At 44.7% G+C, this 16259-nt stretch overlaps 1 protein-coding gene and 1 long non-coding RNA gene across 2 annotated transcripts in view; one reads left to right on the top strand and one right to left on the bottom strand.

The window, feature by feature from the left end:
• Nucleotides 1-16259, bottom strand: part of LOC108317306 — a 41937-nt gene that overhangs the window by 14938 nt on the left and 10740 nt on the right. The gene's annotated exons all lie outside the window — the stretch shown is intronic.
• On the top strand, nucleotides 547-1172 carry LOC108317305 (protein mago nashi homolog). Its single transcript, XM_037745420.1, has one exon. The coding sequence runs from the start codon at nucleotides 619-621 to the stop codon at nucleotides 1057-1059; it is 441 nt and encodes a 146-aa protein (XP_037601348.1). The 5' UTR covers nucleotides 547-618; the 3' UTR covers nucleotides 1060-1172.

Raw genomic sequence — 16259 nt, 5'->3', positions numbered from 1 at the left:
GAGACAGAATCTCGCTCTATCCCCCAGGCTGGAGTGCAATGGCAGGATCGTGATTCACTGCAACCTCTGCCTCTGGGGTTCACACGATTCTCCTGCCTCAGCCTCCCGAGTAGCTGGGACGACAGGTACCCACCACCATACCCAGCTAATTTTTTGTATTTTTAGTAGAGACTGGGTTTCACCGTTTATTAGCCATGATGGTCTCGATCTTCTGACCTCATGATCTGCCCACTTCAGCCTCCCAAAGTGCTGGGATTACAGGCGTGGGCCACTGCGCCCAAGGGGTTGCCATTTTCAACAGGACAGTCAGGGAAGACCTCAATGGGAATGTGACACTAGAGTGAAAACCCTGAGAAGATGATGCGATGCTGCAGGGCCCGTGAGCCCCAGTGACATGGGGACCGCTGGAGGGTTGTGAGCAGGAGAGAGACGCAATCACTCTGACTGCTGCACCAAGAATAGACTCTCACAGGGAGGCAAGGAGACTGGGTGAGAGGTTGCTTCAAGAACCCAACAAATGTGCTTTTAAAAAATTGAATAGAAACGTCAGTATCGGGCGCAGACCGCGGCAGTGTGGCTTTCTCTTAGAAGTTCCGTCTCGCTTGTCTTTTGCGAGCCATGGAGAGTGACTTTTATCTACGTTACTACATGGGGCACAAGGGCAAGTTCGGCCACAAGTTCCTGGAGTTTGAGTTCCAGCCGGATGGGAAATTAAGATATGCCAACAACAGCAATTACAAGAATGATGTCGTGATCAGAAAAGAGGCTTATGTACATAAAAGTGTGATGGAGGAACCAAAGAGAATAATTGATGACAGTGAAATTACCAAAGAGGATGATGCGTTGTGGCCTCCTCCTGACCGAGTGGGCTGGCAGGAGCTTGAAATTGTTTTTGGAGATGAACACATTTCTTTCACAACATCAAAAATTGGTTCCCTTATTGATGTCAATCAATCCAAGGATCCAGAAGGCTTACGAGTATTTTATTATCTTGTCCAGGACCTGAAGTGTTTGGTCTTCAGTCTTATTGGGTTACACTTCAAGATTAAACCAATCTAGATTGAATATTGGTGTGGACATGGGGGAGTGGAAGTGGTTTTTAATTAGCATTATCAAGAAAATGTTGTGTATATCAGGGCAGTATTTTTTATAAACTATAAATGATTGTCTTTAATAAATGTGATAAAAAAAAAAATTTAATAGATGACTGCAGCCTGTCCAGCCCAGAAGCCACATGTGGACACAGCGTCTCTTCGACCTTCAAGAATATGTCTCCTAACACATGCAGCCAGCTTTGGAAGGCACGTCATAACCATCATGGGCTAATGTAGCTGTCCAAGAAATAGCATTTAATTTAAACATTAGGTTACAGAACAGCATAATCCATTTTGTGCATGAAAAGTGAGTAGGTGATAGATAATAGATAGATGGATACATAGATAGATAGATAGATAGTTAGATAGATAGATAGATAGATAATAGGTAGATGGTAGGGAGGGAGAGAGGGAGTGAGAGAGAGGGAAGGAAGGAAGGAAGGAAGGAGGGAGGGAGGGAGGGAGGGAGGGAAGGAAGGAGGGAGGGAGGGAAGGAAGGAAGGAAGGGAGGGAAGGAAGGAGGGAGGAAGGGAAGGGAAGAAAGGAAGGAAGAGAGGGAGGGAAGATGGGAGGGAGGAAGGGAAGGGAAGGAAAGGAAAGAAAGAAAGGAAGACAGGCAGACACAATACCCACTTGGTACAAGTTCCTTCAGCTGCTCTCCTGCTGAGCTGAGGTCAATCCCACCAGAGCCCATCTCCTTCCAAACCACAAATTCAACTCTATAGTATTGTCAAATGTGTGAATTTTAAAAAATATTTTCTTTATTATGAAATATACACATAAAGAGTATATATGCTCAGGTCCACCATATTGCCAGAACCCAATGTCTCCCTCACACAGATTTTACTGCCAGTTTCCTCTAGAGATGGAGGAGGGCGTTATACCGCACAAAGCCCATTAGGGCTTCTGAAAACTCCATTTATTTTTTTTTTTATTTTTTTTTCCCATTTATTTATTTTATTGCATTTTAGGTTTTGGGGTACATGTGAAGAACATGCAAAATTTTTGCATAGGAACACACATGGCAGTGTGATTTGCTGCCTTCCTCCCCATCACCTATATCTGGCATTTCTCCCCTTATGTCCCTGCTCTTTTCCCCAAGCTCCTCCGTCCACCGCATCCCTGGCGCCCCACTCTGAGCTGTCTGTCAAACACCCCCCCCAGCTCCACAGCACTCTGCCTGCCTTTCTCCTTGCTCTTCTAGCACTTACCAAAGCTAAGAGACGGAGCGCTGGACAAAACAAACAGTGGGCTGAGGGCCAAACTGGGATGCTGCCATGCTCCAGGACTTCCCTGGGGGCCTGTGCAGACTCACACAAAAAAGCTCTCTACAGGGCTTACCTGTGGGGATGGCCCAGGGGCTTTAGCTTACCATTTGCCACCCTTTTGAACAATTTCTTCTTGCGTGTATGTCAGTTTTAGAGAGACCGCCACCCAGATCTGTCCCTCCCAGTTTAGGACACAGGAAAAGAGAGCAAAAGGAGGCCATCAATCCCAGCCTATTCCCTTCCCTTCCTGCCCCTGATCCGGCCTCTGGGAAGCTGTGTGGACAGCCCAGCCTGAACTTGCCTTGCCCACACCCTCGCTCCCAAAGCTGCCCTTTGGTCATCCCTCAGCCCTAGGTCTGCTCTCGTTAGGTCAGATGTGGAAAGAGGCCTAGGTAGGCCCTGGAAATAGATTCGGGGATATTTTAGCAGGGAATGATGTCCTGGGTGCCCAGAACAAGAGGCGTGGAGGGGCAGGACGGTGGGGGGAGGTTCATACTGGGTCCACCCAATGACAAGATTACCAACACCTTTCTCCTTTCACCTCTTCTGTATTCTGTATTTTCTATCGAGCAGAACGTTTGTGATCTCTGTGTGGTCTCCAAATTGTGTGGCCACATTTGGAGGCATCGAGATGACTACACAGTGAAGGGGGGGCCTGAGGAATCACAAAGACCTGTAGCGCATTCTGGATTTTGTCACATCTTAGCTGGGTGGCCTGAGCAAGTCCCATCAGCTGTCTTGAGCCTCAATCTCCTCTGTAAAACAGGAATATGCACTGTGAATGGCACAGAGATGTTTAAGATGTAGTTATTACTATTTTTTAAATGTCAGTTGATGCCAGGAATGTTCTGCCAGCCCTCCAAGGGTGGTTTCAGCAGGCTTATTTCCTGGTCATAATCACTTCCTCCATCCCCGGCTTATGTCAGGCTCAGCCCTGACCTCACCACCGGCCCGCCCTGCTCCTCCCATTCGCTGCGTCACCCTGCCTCCACGGTTAGCCCAGCCCCCAGCCCAGAGCTCAGCCTTAGGTGAAAAGCGTCAGGGGTCAGCTTTCTCTTTTACCTCCAGCTGCTCTTTTAATCTTTACCCTTTCCCTGCCCCCTTTCTGACCCTCTTACTCACCTCTGCAGATGATGTGTAAAATAGTTCAAATCAATGTGTTAACCTTTCCGGGGGTTATCTTCTTTTACACTGAGGTTTTGTCCCTTGGTACAGCTGAAAAGAAAGCCAACCTGGGAGCAAGAGACTTGGATTTAAATCCTGTGCTTGTACTTTCTAGTTGTGGGGTCTCTGATGAGTTACTTCAGCTCTCTGAACCTCAGGGTCCTCATCTGTAAAATGGAAGAATGCCCAATGCTTTGGGAGGCTGAGATGGGAGGATTGCTTGAGCCCAGGAGTCTGAGACCAGCCTGGGCAACATAACAAGATCCCATCTCTATGAAAAAAACACACAAATTATCTGGGTATGTTGCTTCTTACCCATAGTCTCAGCTGTTTGGGTGGCTGGGGTAGCAGGATTGCTTGAGCCCAGGAGTCAGATGTTACAGTGAGCTGTGATCACACCACTGCACTCCAGCCTGAATGACAGAGCAAGACTCTGTCTTAAAAAAAAAAAAAAAGAGAGAGAATGAATAAATGACTTCTACGTCACAATTTTGTATCTTGAATCGACAGCATGTGTAAGACACAAAATAGGAGTTTGGTCAGTGATAGGTATGTAACCACCCAATGGGTTCATCTTGTCTGCTGCCCCTATAGATAGAGCTGAATTAGCAACACAGGGGAATGGAAGTAAAGAGTTTATACACACACAGCCTGCTGAACAGGAAACCGGTGTTTTATTATTGTGCACATCAGCCTTCCAGAAAATTTGGAGGCTAGGGGTTTTTCTTTGTTGTTGTTTTTGAGATGGATTCTCACTCTGTCGCCAGGCTGGAGTGCAGTGGCACAATCTCAGCTCACTGCAACCTCTACCTCCTGGGTTCAAGTGATTCTCCTGCCTCAGCGTCCCAAGTAGCTGGGACTACAGGTGTGCACCACCATGCCCAGCTAATTTTTGTATTTTTTTTTTTCCTTTTTTTTAGACGGAGTCTAGCTCTGTCACCAGGTCACCAGGCTGGGGTGCAGTGGCATGATCTTGGCTCACTGCAACCTCCACCTCCCGGGTTCAAGCGATTCTCCTGCCTCAGTCTCCCTAGTAGATGGGCTAACAGGTGCGTGCCACCATGCCCAGCTAATTTTTTGTATTTTTAGTAGAGACGGGGTTTTGCCATGTTGGCCAGGCAGGTCTTAAACTCTTGACCTCGTAATCCGCCCGCCTCAGCCTCCCAAAGTGCTGGGATTATAGGCATGAGCCACTGCCTCTGGCCAAATTTTGTATTTTTAGTAGAAGTGGCATCCTTAAGGGAGGAAGTGTCCTTACACTCCACTCTGCTGGCACCTGGAGGGTCTGTAAGCCCTCAGGCCAGCACTGACCACCTGTATTTAGCTCTGGCAAAGGAGTGGAAGGAGGAGGAATAGTGTGTGAGATGGAGAGAAGGGGAAAAAGAAAACAGAAATCCTGATTTTTCTCTCCCAATTTTTTGAACACTGATTTCAACTAGAACAATCAATACGTAGCAAAATAGAAGAAAAGGAGCAGTCTTTGTTGAGAAATAGTAATAGCTCACTTTCATTGAACTCTTACTGCATGCCAGGCTCCATGCTAGGCATTTGACTCTGAGGAAGGAGACCCTTAATCACCTTTAATCCTTTTAAGTATCTAAGACCACTTTCCCCTAGCCTTCTAGATTGCATTTCTTTTTTTTTTTTTTGAGACGGAGTTTCGCTCTTGTTACCCAGGCTGGAGTGCAATGGCGCGATCTCGGCTCACCGCAACCTCCGCCTCCTGGGCTCAGGCAATTCTCCTGCCTCAGCCTCCTGAGTAGCTGGGATTACAGGCATGCGCCACCATGCCCAGCTGATTTTTTGTATTTTTAGTAGAGACGGGGTTTCACCGTGCTGACCAGGATGGTCTCGATCTCTTGACCTTGTGATCCACCCGCCTCGGCCTCCCAAAGTGCTGGGATTACAGGCTTGAGCCACCGCGCCCAGCCTAGATTGCATTTCAATAGGAAAGGTAAAAGCTGGCTGACCAGGTGCCACCCTTAATTGCACCCCTATGGATCACAGGCAAGGTATGGAAGAATCTTTCCGGAAGGCATTGTTTTTACTTAAACACGATCAGACTGCCACCTCAGTCAGGTACCCCACACCTACTTCATGGATCAAGACCTTTCACACGTAATTTCTAGAGTTGTAAGCCTTTAAAAGGGCGAGGATTTTCTTTGTTGGTGAGCTCGGTTGTTACGCATCTATGCTGCCGCAGCTCCCAGCTGAATAAAACGCCACTTCCTTCCCAGTTCGGTGTTCGGGAGGTTTGTTTGCAAACGCTCCTGCTTCATTATCTCGTTTAACCATCACAATCACCCCACGAGGAAGGTGTCACCATTTTTTCCTTGTTAAAGATGAGAAACACAAGCATAGAAGTGTTAAAGATGTGGTGTAAGAGCAAGTATTACAATTCAAGGTTGTCAGACCCAAAAACCCTAAATTCTTTTTTTTATTTGTTTTTTGTTTTGTTTTGTTTTTTTGAGATGGGGTATCACTGTGTTGTCCAGGCTGGACTGCAGTGGTGATACAGTGGCTCACTGCAGCCTTAACCTTCCGAGCTCAAGCAATCGTCCTGCCTCAGCCTCCTGAGTAACTGGGACCACAGGTGTGTGCCACCATAACCATCCAAATTTTTATTTTTCTGTAGAGATGGGGTCTCCCTGTGTTGCCCAGGCTGGTCTCAAACTCCTAGGCTGAAGCGATCATCCTAGTCATGAGGAAGGAGACCCCCTTCTCTGAGCCTGTGCTTAGAGAAAAGGAGGAAGTAAAAGCGAAGGTAAGCCGGATGAGGTGAGTGGGAAGGACCAGTTGGTGCTGCCGGTCAGGTCTCAATGTTAAATATTAAACCCTCTACTCCTAACCACAATCCTATCTGTAGGTCATAGACATGAAATGGAGAAATTTTCCCCAGAAGGCACTGTTCTTGCTCAACTACTCAGACCCCTACCTACTCACGTCCCCCACGCTTGTCTAATGCATCACGATCCTCTCACATGTGCACCTCTTAGATTTCAAGCCTTTAAAAGGACCAGGATTTTCTTTGTCTGCTTGAGCCAGCCACAGCTCCTGGCCAAATAAACTGCCACTTCCTTCCCCAGTTCGGTGTTCAAGACCTTTCCTTCGCAGCTGCTTCTGTTAACTCAGCCTCCAAAAGTGCTGGGATTACAGGCATAAACCATTGAGCCCAGCCTCCAAACCCCAAGTTGTTAGGGGAAAGCTAAAGACCCAAAGAGACTACAACAAAATGAGAATCAGAAATGTGAGGTGTCCAATAATAGCAGGTTAGTCACCATAAGGAGAAGAAAAGCACATTATATGCAGTGTGACCATAAGCACATTTTTAGGAAACCTATACATGGATACAAGATAAAATTTACAAAGACAACCACAAATATGAGGTCTCCAAGATAAGTTACTGTGATGTTATGATCTGTATTGATTTCATTCAAATTCACAATTCCTTGTTCATAATCCCACAGTCCTAGTTACAGTGTTTTGTTGTAATATTGGGTGAGTTGGGTCTCAGGAAACAGAAACTCTCCTGCCCTCATTTCATTTGCTTTAAGGAATAACTCTAATATTCCCCCATCTTTTTGACCCCCCAGAAAGCGTCCTGCCCCATACCCTGGAGGAAAGAATGCTGACTGACATCATGAAGCTTCCAGAAAAACTCAAGAGAACAGGGTTTGGAGAGCTTCCAAGTAGCTAAACTTGTGGAGGTTCCTGGAGGGTGGCATACCCAGGGAGGGCATGGGAACCCACATCCCTTCCCCTATACCTCACCCTACATATCTTATTGGGTGGGGGAGGGCGGTCAGTCTCGGGAACTGAGCCCTTACCCTGTGGTATTTGACACTATCTCCAGGTAGATAGTGTTGAAATTGAATTGGGGGACACCCAGCTGTTGTCCATTGCTTGGTGTGTGGGGAAAAACCCACACATTTATTTGGTCACAGAAGTTTTCTGCTGTGTTGGTGACTGTTGTGGTGGTATGAGAGCAGAAGAAAAACATGGTTTGAGAGAATTTTTCCCTGCACAGTTGTCAAGACCTCTTTAAGAAAATTATAAATTTTAATAAGTGGCATTAAAGAAAATCTAAATATATGGAGATGTATACCATGTTCATGGACAGAAAGGCAATTATCTTCAAATTGTCCTAATGCTATTTCAACTAAAAGCCCCAAACAGTTTTTCATGTAACTTGACAAGCTGAAGCTTCAATTTATATGAAGGCGAAAAGGACCAAGAAATGCTAAGACTCACCCAAAGCAGAATTCTGGGCAGGTACTTGACCTCCAAATCAAGTACAAAAATGACATAGAGACTGACAAACAAATGATGGAACAGAATGAGGGGCCTCAAAATGGATCCACATTTATTAGGATACCTGATTTCTGGTGGAGGATGCCCTGAAGACTAATAGGCAAAGAACAATTTATTTCATAAATAAAGCTGGGACAATTGGCTATCCAAATTGGAAAAACAATATCCTTTAACACATTAAAAACTCAATTCCAGGTAGATCAAAGTCCTAAATGTGAAAATAAATCCTTAAAACTCTTAGAAGAAAATATAGAATATTTTTATGATCTCAGGGTAAAGATAGATTTCTTAAGCAAAATACAGAAACTGCAACCACAAAGAAAAAGGCTAACACATTTTTTTTTAACAGTAAGCATGTTATTAAAAAAAAAAAGACTGGCACATTTGAGAAAATAATTTCTGTTCATTAAAAGACATCATAGGTCAAGCACAGTGGCTCATGGCTATAATCCCAGCACCTTGGGAGGCCAAGGTGAGAGGATTGCTTGTGTCCAAGAGTTCAAGACCAATCTGGGCAACATAGCAAGACCCTGTTTCTACAAGAAATACAAATTGGCTGTGTGTGGTGGCATGAACCTGTAGTCCCAGATACTCAGGAGATTGAGGTGGGAGGATCACTTGAGCCTGAGAAGTTGAGGCTGCAATGAGCCATGATTACATCACTGCACTCCAGGCTGGGTGACACAGCAAGACCATCTTCTAGAAACAAATTGGTTTTGGCCAGGTATGGTGGCTCACACCTGTAATACCAGCCCTTTGGAAGGCCAAGGCAGGTGGATCACCCAAGTTCAGAATTTGAGACCAGCCTGGGAAACATGGTGAAACCCTGTCTCTACTAAAAACACAAAATTAGCTGGGCATGGTGGTGCACGTGTGTAATCCCAGCTACTTGGGAGGCTGAGGCAGGAGAATCACTTGAACCTAGGAGGCAGAGGTTGCAGTGAATGGAGATTGCAGCATTGCACTCCAGCCTGGGCAACAAAAGGGAAATTCCATCTCAAAAAAAATTGTTTTAAATAATAATTTAGGCTGGGTGCAGTGGCTTACACCTGTAATCCCTGCACTTTGGGAGGCTGAGGCGGGCAGATTACTTGAGGTCAGGAGTTGGAGACCAGCCTGGCCAACATGATGAAACCCCCATCTCTACTAAAAATACAAACAATTAGCTGGGTGTTGTGGTGATCACCTGTAATCCCAGCTACTCAGGAGGCCAAGGCAAGTGAATCCTTTGGACCCTGGAGGTAGAAGTTGTAGTAAACCAAGACCGTGCCACTGCACTGCAGCCTGGGCAACAAGAGCAAAACTCTGTCTCAAAATAATAATAACAATAATAATAATAATTTAAAATACATCGTAACATATGAAATAAGCCATAAATTTATAGAAGATATTTTAATGCGTAATCAATAAATGATTCGTATCCAAAATAAAGTCCTACCAGTTCATAAAACTAAGATAAACAGTCTCATAGAAAAATGGGCGAAAGACTTACACAGGTATTTTACATAAGAGGAAACAAATATGACAAAGGAACTTATGATCAGATACTCAATTTCATTATCATTCATGGAAATGCAAACTAAAACCACACCGAAATATCTTTCTATACCCACCAAACTGATAAAAACTGAAAGTCTGACAATAGTAAATGTTAGGTTATGGAGCAACTGAGATGACCAACTACTCTTGATGACACTGTATGTTGGTGTGGCCACTTTGGAAAATAGAACACTCATATCTTATGACCCAGCAATTCCACTCCTAGTTATGTAACTAGAAAAACTCTTGCATATGTGCATCAGGGTATATGTACAAGAATGGTCATAGCTGTTGTTAATTAAAAATTCTGGAACCAGCACTTCGGGAGGCCAAGGCAGGCGAATCACTTGAGGTCAGGAGTTTGAGACCAGCCTGGCCAACATGGTGAAACACTGTCTCTACTAAACATACAAAAATTAGCCGGGCTTGCGGTGCGTGCCTGTAGTTCCACCTACTTGGGAGGCTGAGGCAGGAGAATTGCTTGAACCTGGGAGGCGGAGGTTGCAGTGAGCCAAGATTTTGCCACTGCACTCCAGCCTGGGTGACAGAGTGCGACTTTGCTCAAAAAAATAAATACATAAAATTCTGGAACCACTTTAAACACATTAGGATGACTATATTAAAAAGATTTTTTTAATAAAAATATCATAAAATAACAGGTGTTGGTGAGCATGTGGGGAAATTAGAACCCTTGTACACTACTGGTGGGAATGTAGCATGGTGCAGTCATTATGGAAAATACATGGTGGGTCCTCAGAAAATTAAACATAGAATTACCATACGATCCAGCAATTCCACTTCTGAGTATACATACACCCAAAAGAACTGGAAACAGGGGTTGGTTACAGTGGCTCATGCCTGTAGTCCAGAACTTTGGGAGGTTGAGGCAGGTGGATCACTTGAGGCCAGTAGTTCGAGACCAGCCTGGCCTGAACATGGTGAAACCTGTCTCTACTGAAAATACAATAATTAGCCTGGTGTGGTGGTATGCACCTGTAATCCCAGCTACTTTGGTGAAAGAGGCAAGAGAATTGCTTGAACCCGAGGGGTAGAGGTTGCAGTGAGCCGAAATCATGCTACTGTACTCTAGCCTGGGCAACAAAGTGAGACTGTTAAAATAAAATAATTGAAAGCAAGGACACAAACAGATATTTTAATTTATTTTATTTTGAGAAAGAGTTTTGCTCTTGTTGCCCATGCTGGAGTGCAATGACGTGATCTTGGCTCACTGCAACCTCTGCCTCCTGTATTCAGGTGATTCTCCTGTTTCAGCCTTCTGAGTAGCTGGGATTACAGGCATGTGCCATCACCCCTGGCTAATTTTGGGTTTTTAGTAGAAACAGGGTTTCTTCATATTGGCCAGTTGGGTCTCGAACTCCTGACCTCAGGTGATCCACCCACCTCGGCCTCCCAAAGTGCTGTGATTACAGGCGTGAGCCACCGTGCCAGGCTGTCAAACAGATATTTCATACTGATGTTCACAGCAACATTCTTCACAATAGCTAAAAAATTTGGAAGTAACCCAAGTGTTCAACAGTTGATAAATAAATAAACAAAATGTGGGGTATACATACAACAGAATATCTTTCAGCCTCAAAGGGGAAGGAAATTCTGACATATGCAACAACGTGGATGAACCTTGAGGACATTATGATAAGTGAAACAAGCTGGTCTCACAGAAAGGTAAATACGGTATCATTCCACTTATGTGAGGTCACTAAAATAGTCAAATTCATAGAGACAGAAAGTAGAACGGTGGTTGCCAAAGGCTGAGGGGAGAGAGGAATGGAAAGTTACTGTTTAATGGGTGCAGAGTTTTAGTTTGGGAAAATGATAAATTCTGTTTTTTTTTGTTTTTTTTTTTTTTGAGACAGAGTTTCCCTCTTGTTACCCAGGCTGGAGTGCAATGGCGTGATCTCGGCTCACCGCAACCTCTGCCTCCTGGGTTCAGGCAATTCTCCTGCCTCAGCCTCCTGAGTCGCTGGGATTACAGGCACGCGCCACCATGCCCAGCTAATTTTTTGTATTTTTAGTAGAGACGGGGTTTCACCATGTTGACCAGGATGGTCTCGATCTCTTGACCTCGTGATCCACCCGCCTCGGCCTCCCAAAGTGCTGGGATTACAGGCTTGAGCCACCGCGCCCGGCCGAAAATGATAAATTCTAGAGATGGATGGTGATAAGGGTTGCACAATAGTGTGACTGTACCTAATATCACTGAACTATACACTTAAAAATGGCTCAGATGAGGTTGGGTGAGGTGGTTCATGCCTGTTATCCCAGCATTTTGGAAGGCCGAGGCAGGCAGATCACTTGAGGTCAGGAGTTCAAGACCAGCCTGGCCAACACAGAGAAATCCGTCTCTACTAAAAATACAAAAATTAGCTGGGCGAGGTGGCAGGCACCTGTAGTTCTAGCTGCTCAGGAGGCTGAGGCAGGAGAATCACTTGAACCCAGGAGATGGAGGTTGTAGTGAGATGAGGTTGTCCAACTACACCCCAGCCTGGGAGACAAGAGCAAAACTCCATCTCCAAGAAGAAAAAAAAGAAATGGCTAAATGGTAAATGTTTATATATAGAGTATAGACATATATATACACATGTATACAACACATACACATGTATATGCTGTATGTACATGTGTATATAACAATGGAAAAATACCAATATTTAGCTTAATAAAATGTTTTAAAGATAAAAACAATTCCTGGAAACCACCCACATGTATATCAGTAGGAGCACGGGTAAATAAATCAGAGTACAATATGTTCATACAGTGTATTACTGCACAGCAATGACAATGAATGATTTAAACCTGCACCATCAACATTGGTGAATCTCACAAGCATCATACATGAAAAGGGAAAATTGCAAAATAATACCCTCCAATTATATACAAAGGTCAAAAACATTACATTATTTTGGGACAGCATCTATCTATCTATCTGTAGTAAAACTATGTAAAGAAAAGCAAGGGGGCCAGGCACGGTGACTCACACCTGTAATCGCAGCACTTTGGGAGGCCGAGGTCGGAGGATCACTTGAGTTCAGGAATTTGAGACCAGCCTGGGAAACATGGTGAAACTCTGTTTCTACAACAGATAAAATATTAGCCAGGCATGGTGCTGCATGCCCGTAGTCCCAGCTACTTAGGATGCTGAGGAGGAGGATTGCTTGAACTTGGGAGGTCGAGGCTGCAGTGAGCCGTGATCATGCCATTGCACTCCAACCTAGGTGACAGAGCAAGACCTTGTCTCAAAAAAGAAGAGAAAAGAAACGGAATGATTCGCACAAATTCAAGATGGTGGCTACTCAGTGTGAGTAGATTGAGGTGCATGATCAGAGGGGCATGCGGAGGCTTCATAGATATTGATGATGGTCTATTTCTTAAGCTGGGAGATGGATACATGGGTCTTCATTCTATATTTATTCTTTAATTTTTAAATATGTGTTATATACACTTTTTGGTATCTGAATGATAGCACATTATTATCTTAAAATGCTATATATGTAGAAAAAAGGCTGGAAGAACTCTAAATGATGGTGTCTTAATAGTGGGACTTTATTTTTACTTTCTAATTTTTGTATTTTTAAAATAGTCTTCTGAACTTTTATAGTGAAAAAAGCATTTAAATTACAATAAGAAAAAAAGAAACAAAGAATTTTCCCCTCAAATTTGTTCGGAGAAAAGGGAAGTGAGAGGAGACGGATGAAAGCTCTGGGCTTCCCCAGATTCTACTAGTGATAAAAGATGACATTGGAATTTTGGGGCAAAACGCTATTAAGGAGATAATGAGTTTTAACCGTTATCTTGAGGAGGGAAACGTTCCTCCAAAAAGCAAATTCCCTGGTCCCTTTTCTCAGAAAATCCCTGCCAGTTTCAAGAGTGGGCAGAGAGTTTTGGTGTCCTTTGGAAACCAGGGGACGTAACCAAGGAGCTGAAGCTACATGGCCCAGCCAGTCCTTGACGGGGCTGATTTCAAATGAAAATCTTGGCACAAATCCCCTTTCAACAGCCTAAAGAGCTGATGAAAGAGATGAAAAAGAGGAAATAACAAAGCTAAGAGAAATTGTAGAGATATGGGTTGGCTTGAGACTATATGTTCCAACACAGGTAACATACTTCTGGATAGCGCGATGGCCTTTTGACTAAATCTAATTCAGGAGATCTTAGGTTTCTCTTCTTAGTACTATCATCTTATGTACCTAGTCTCTTTCCCATCATCACTGAAACTCCCAACAAAAGATGACAAACTCAACTATTCTTTCTCTTGAGGCATCTATGTGCCCCACAAACACATACGCAGCGCCCACCATGTCTGCAAGCCTTGTTCAGCATGTAGAGACGCAGGTGAAGGAGACAGTGACTGTCCCTTGAAGAAGCTACCCCCTCAAGTTTGGGAGGCAGATACAGTGACAATTAGAATGGAAGGTGCAAGACATTGTGGGCCATGGGGAAAGGACTAACCCAGCTTGGAGTAAGAGAGAGGGTCACCAAAAAGACATGGCCCTTGTACAGAGTCGTAAAGGATGAGCTGCAATAAACCAGGCAAAGAGCAGTTCTTACAGGCAAAGAGCACTACATGAGCAAAAAGAAAAGGAGAAGAAAAAACTTCTTCTTTGTTTTAATCGGGCCCTGGAGGGCTCGACTGAAATAAAAAAAGAGCAAAAACTACGGAGAAGAAAACAGCATGGCCCGAAGGAAACCGCAAGTACTGTGCAGTTTATTTCTTTCTGGGAAGGTGACCACGAGGCAGGGCCTGGCCAGGGGAGTTTGGGGAAATTAATAGGACATATCTAGAAGATCCTTTCTCACCAGGTAGAGGGACTTAGACTGTTTCTTGGGCACTGGGGAGCCATGAAGATATTTTAACAGGGAAGGGAGGTGGCCAATGAGTCCCTTGCATTATGATCAGTTCTGCTATTTAAATGGCCCACTTGGCCAGGCATAGTGACTCATGCCTGTAATCCTAGCACTTTGGGAGGCTGAGGTAGGCAGATCACCTGAGGTCAGGAGTTTGAGACCAGCCTGGCCAACATGGTGAAACCCCATCTCTATAACATGCATACATACATACATGCATGCATACATACATACATACATACATACCTAAATGGCCCACTTGATGGTATCAGGGAAACAAACAAAAAGAAAGGAAACTATAGGCAGATTAGGGAGAGGACAGATTCATGCTAAGCTTGGAGAGAGAAATCCCTGTCTGAAACCCACCTCACTGCTCACCAGCTGTGGTGAGTCACTTAAACATTTACTGAGCTGCTGTTTGCTCATCTGTAAAGTGGGAGCAGTGTGGGAGCATCCACTGAAATGTTCCATGTGGAAGGCCTTGGCATACAGCCAGGCGTGGTGGCACGCACCTGTAGTCCCAGCTACTCGGGAGGCTGAGGCAGAAGAATCGCTTGAACCTGGGAAACAGAGGTTGTAGTGAGCTGAGATTGAACCACTGCACACCAGCCTGGGCAACAGAGCAAGACTCTGTTGCAAAAAAAAAATTAATTTTTAAATAACCTTACAAAAGCCCTTGACAAAGAGTAGGTGTCCAGTCAATGTCATCTCGCTTCCTGTCACTTACACAGTAAGGGTCTTTCCAGTTCCGTTTCCTAATTCACCCTCATTCCATCTTCAGTTCAAGGCCAGAGTTATTTCTGGCCTGTCATAGTCACTCAGTAAATATTCATAGAAGATCTTCTCTGAAGGGATCAGTTGATCTCTTGGAAGTTGAAGATTGTCTTGGCAGAACCATGAGCCCAAGGCTTTGATGCCCTCAAGACCACAGAGGAACTGAACTCAGTCCTCAGCAGGGTTCCTGAGGAGCTGCCATCCCAATAGCCTTCTGGAAGTCCCTGAACTCCTTGGGAATCTTCTGCTCTCACTCCTTTCAGGATTCAGAGCTCCTGGCTGGGAAGACAGAGTAATCTCTGCCTTCACTGTCCTCTCAAAGAAAGGCTAAGTTATTCCCTGGCACATCAAAGAGCCCAGTCTGATAAAGGAAACATCAGCAGTGGTGGCCTTTGCACCAGGGGAGGAGGGGGATGCCAGAGAGATTTCACTTTCTGCTAGGGACTCTTTTTCCTTTTTTTTTTTTTTTCTTTTTTGAGACAGGTCAAAAATCTTCTGTCATCCATGCTGAGGTACAATGGCACGATCACGGCTTTTTCTTTTTTTTGAGACAGGTCAAAAATCTTCTGTCATCCATGCTGAGGTACAATGGCACGATCACGGCTCACTGCAGCCTCGACCTCCAGGGCTCGACTAATCCTCCCATCTCAGTCTCCGGAGTAGCTGGGACTACAGATGCATACCACCATGCCCAGCTAATTTTTGTATTTTTTTGTAGAGTTGTGGTTTTACCACGTTGCACAGGCTGGTCTCAAACTCCTGGCCTTGAGCGATTGGCCCACCTTGGCCTCCCAAAATGCTGGGATTACAGGCATGAACCACCACACCTGTCTTCCTTTTCCCTGCTTGAATATATAAATATATATATATATATATATATATATATATATATTTTTTTTTTTAGAGACGTGGTCTCACTATGTTGCCCAGGCTGGAGTGCAGTGGCTATTCACAGGCACGATCCCACTATTGATCAGCATGGAAGTTTTGACCTGCTCCATTTCTGACCTGGGCCGGTTCACTCCTCCTTAGGCAACCTGGTGGTCCTCCGCTCCCGGGAGGTCACATATTGATGCCAAACTTAGTGTGGACACCTGATCAGCATAGTGCACTACAACCCAGAACTCCCGGGCTCAAGCAACCTTCCCACCTCAGCCTCCCGAGTAGCTGGGACTACAGGCACACGCCACCGTGCCCAGCTTGAATATATTTTTTAAATGCTACTTTTTATCTTTTGTTTAGTTTT

Source organism: Cebus imitator, unplaced genomic scaffold (assembly GCF_001604975.1).
Source record: "Cebus imitator isolate Cc_AM_T3 unplaced genomic scaffold, Cebus_imitator-1.0 Scaffold200, whole genome shotgun sequence".
Lineage (NCBI taxonomy): Eukaryota > Metazoa > Chordata > Mammalia > Primates > Cebidae > Cebus > Cebus imitator.
Note: the sequence above shows the minus strand (reverse complement) of the source record. Positions and strands in the feature narration are given on the sequence as shown.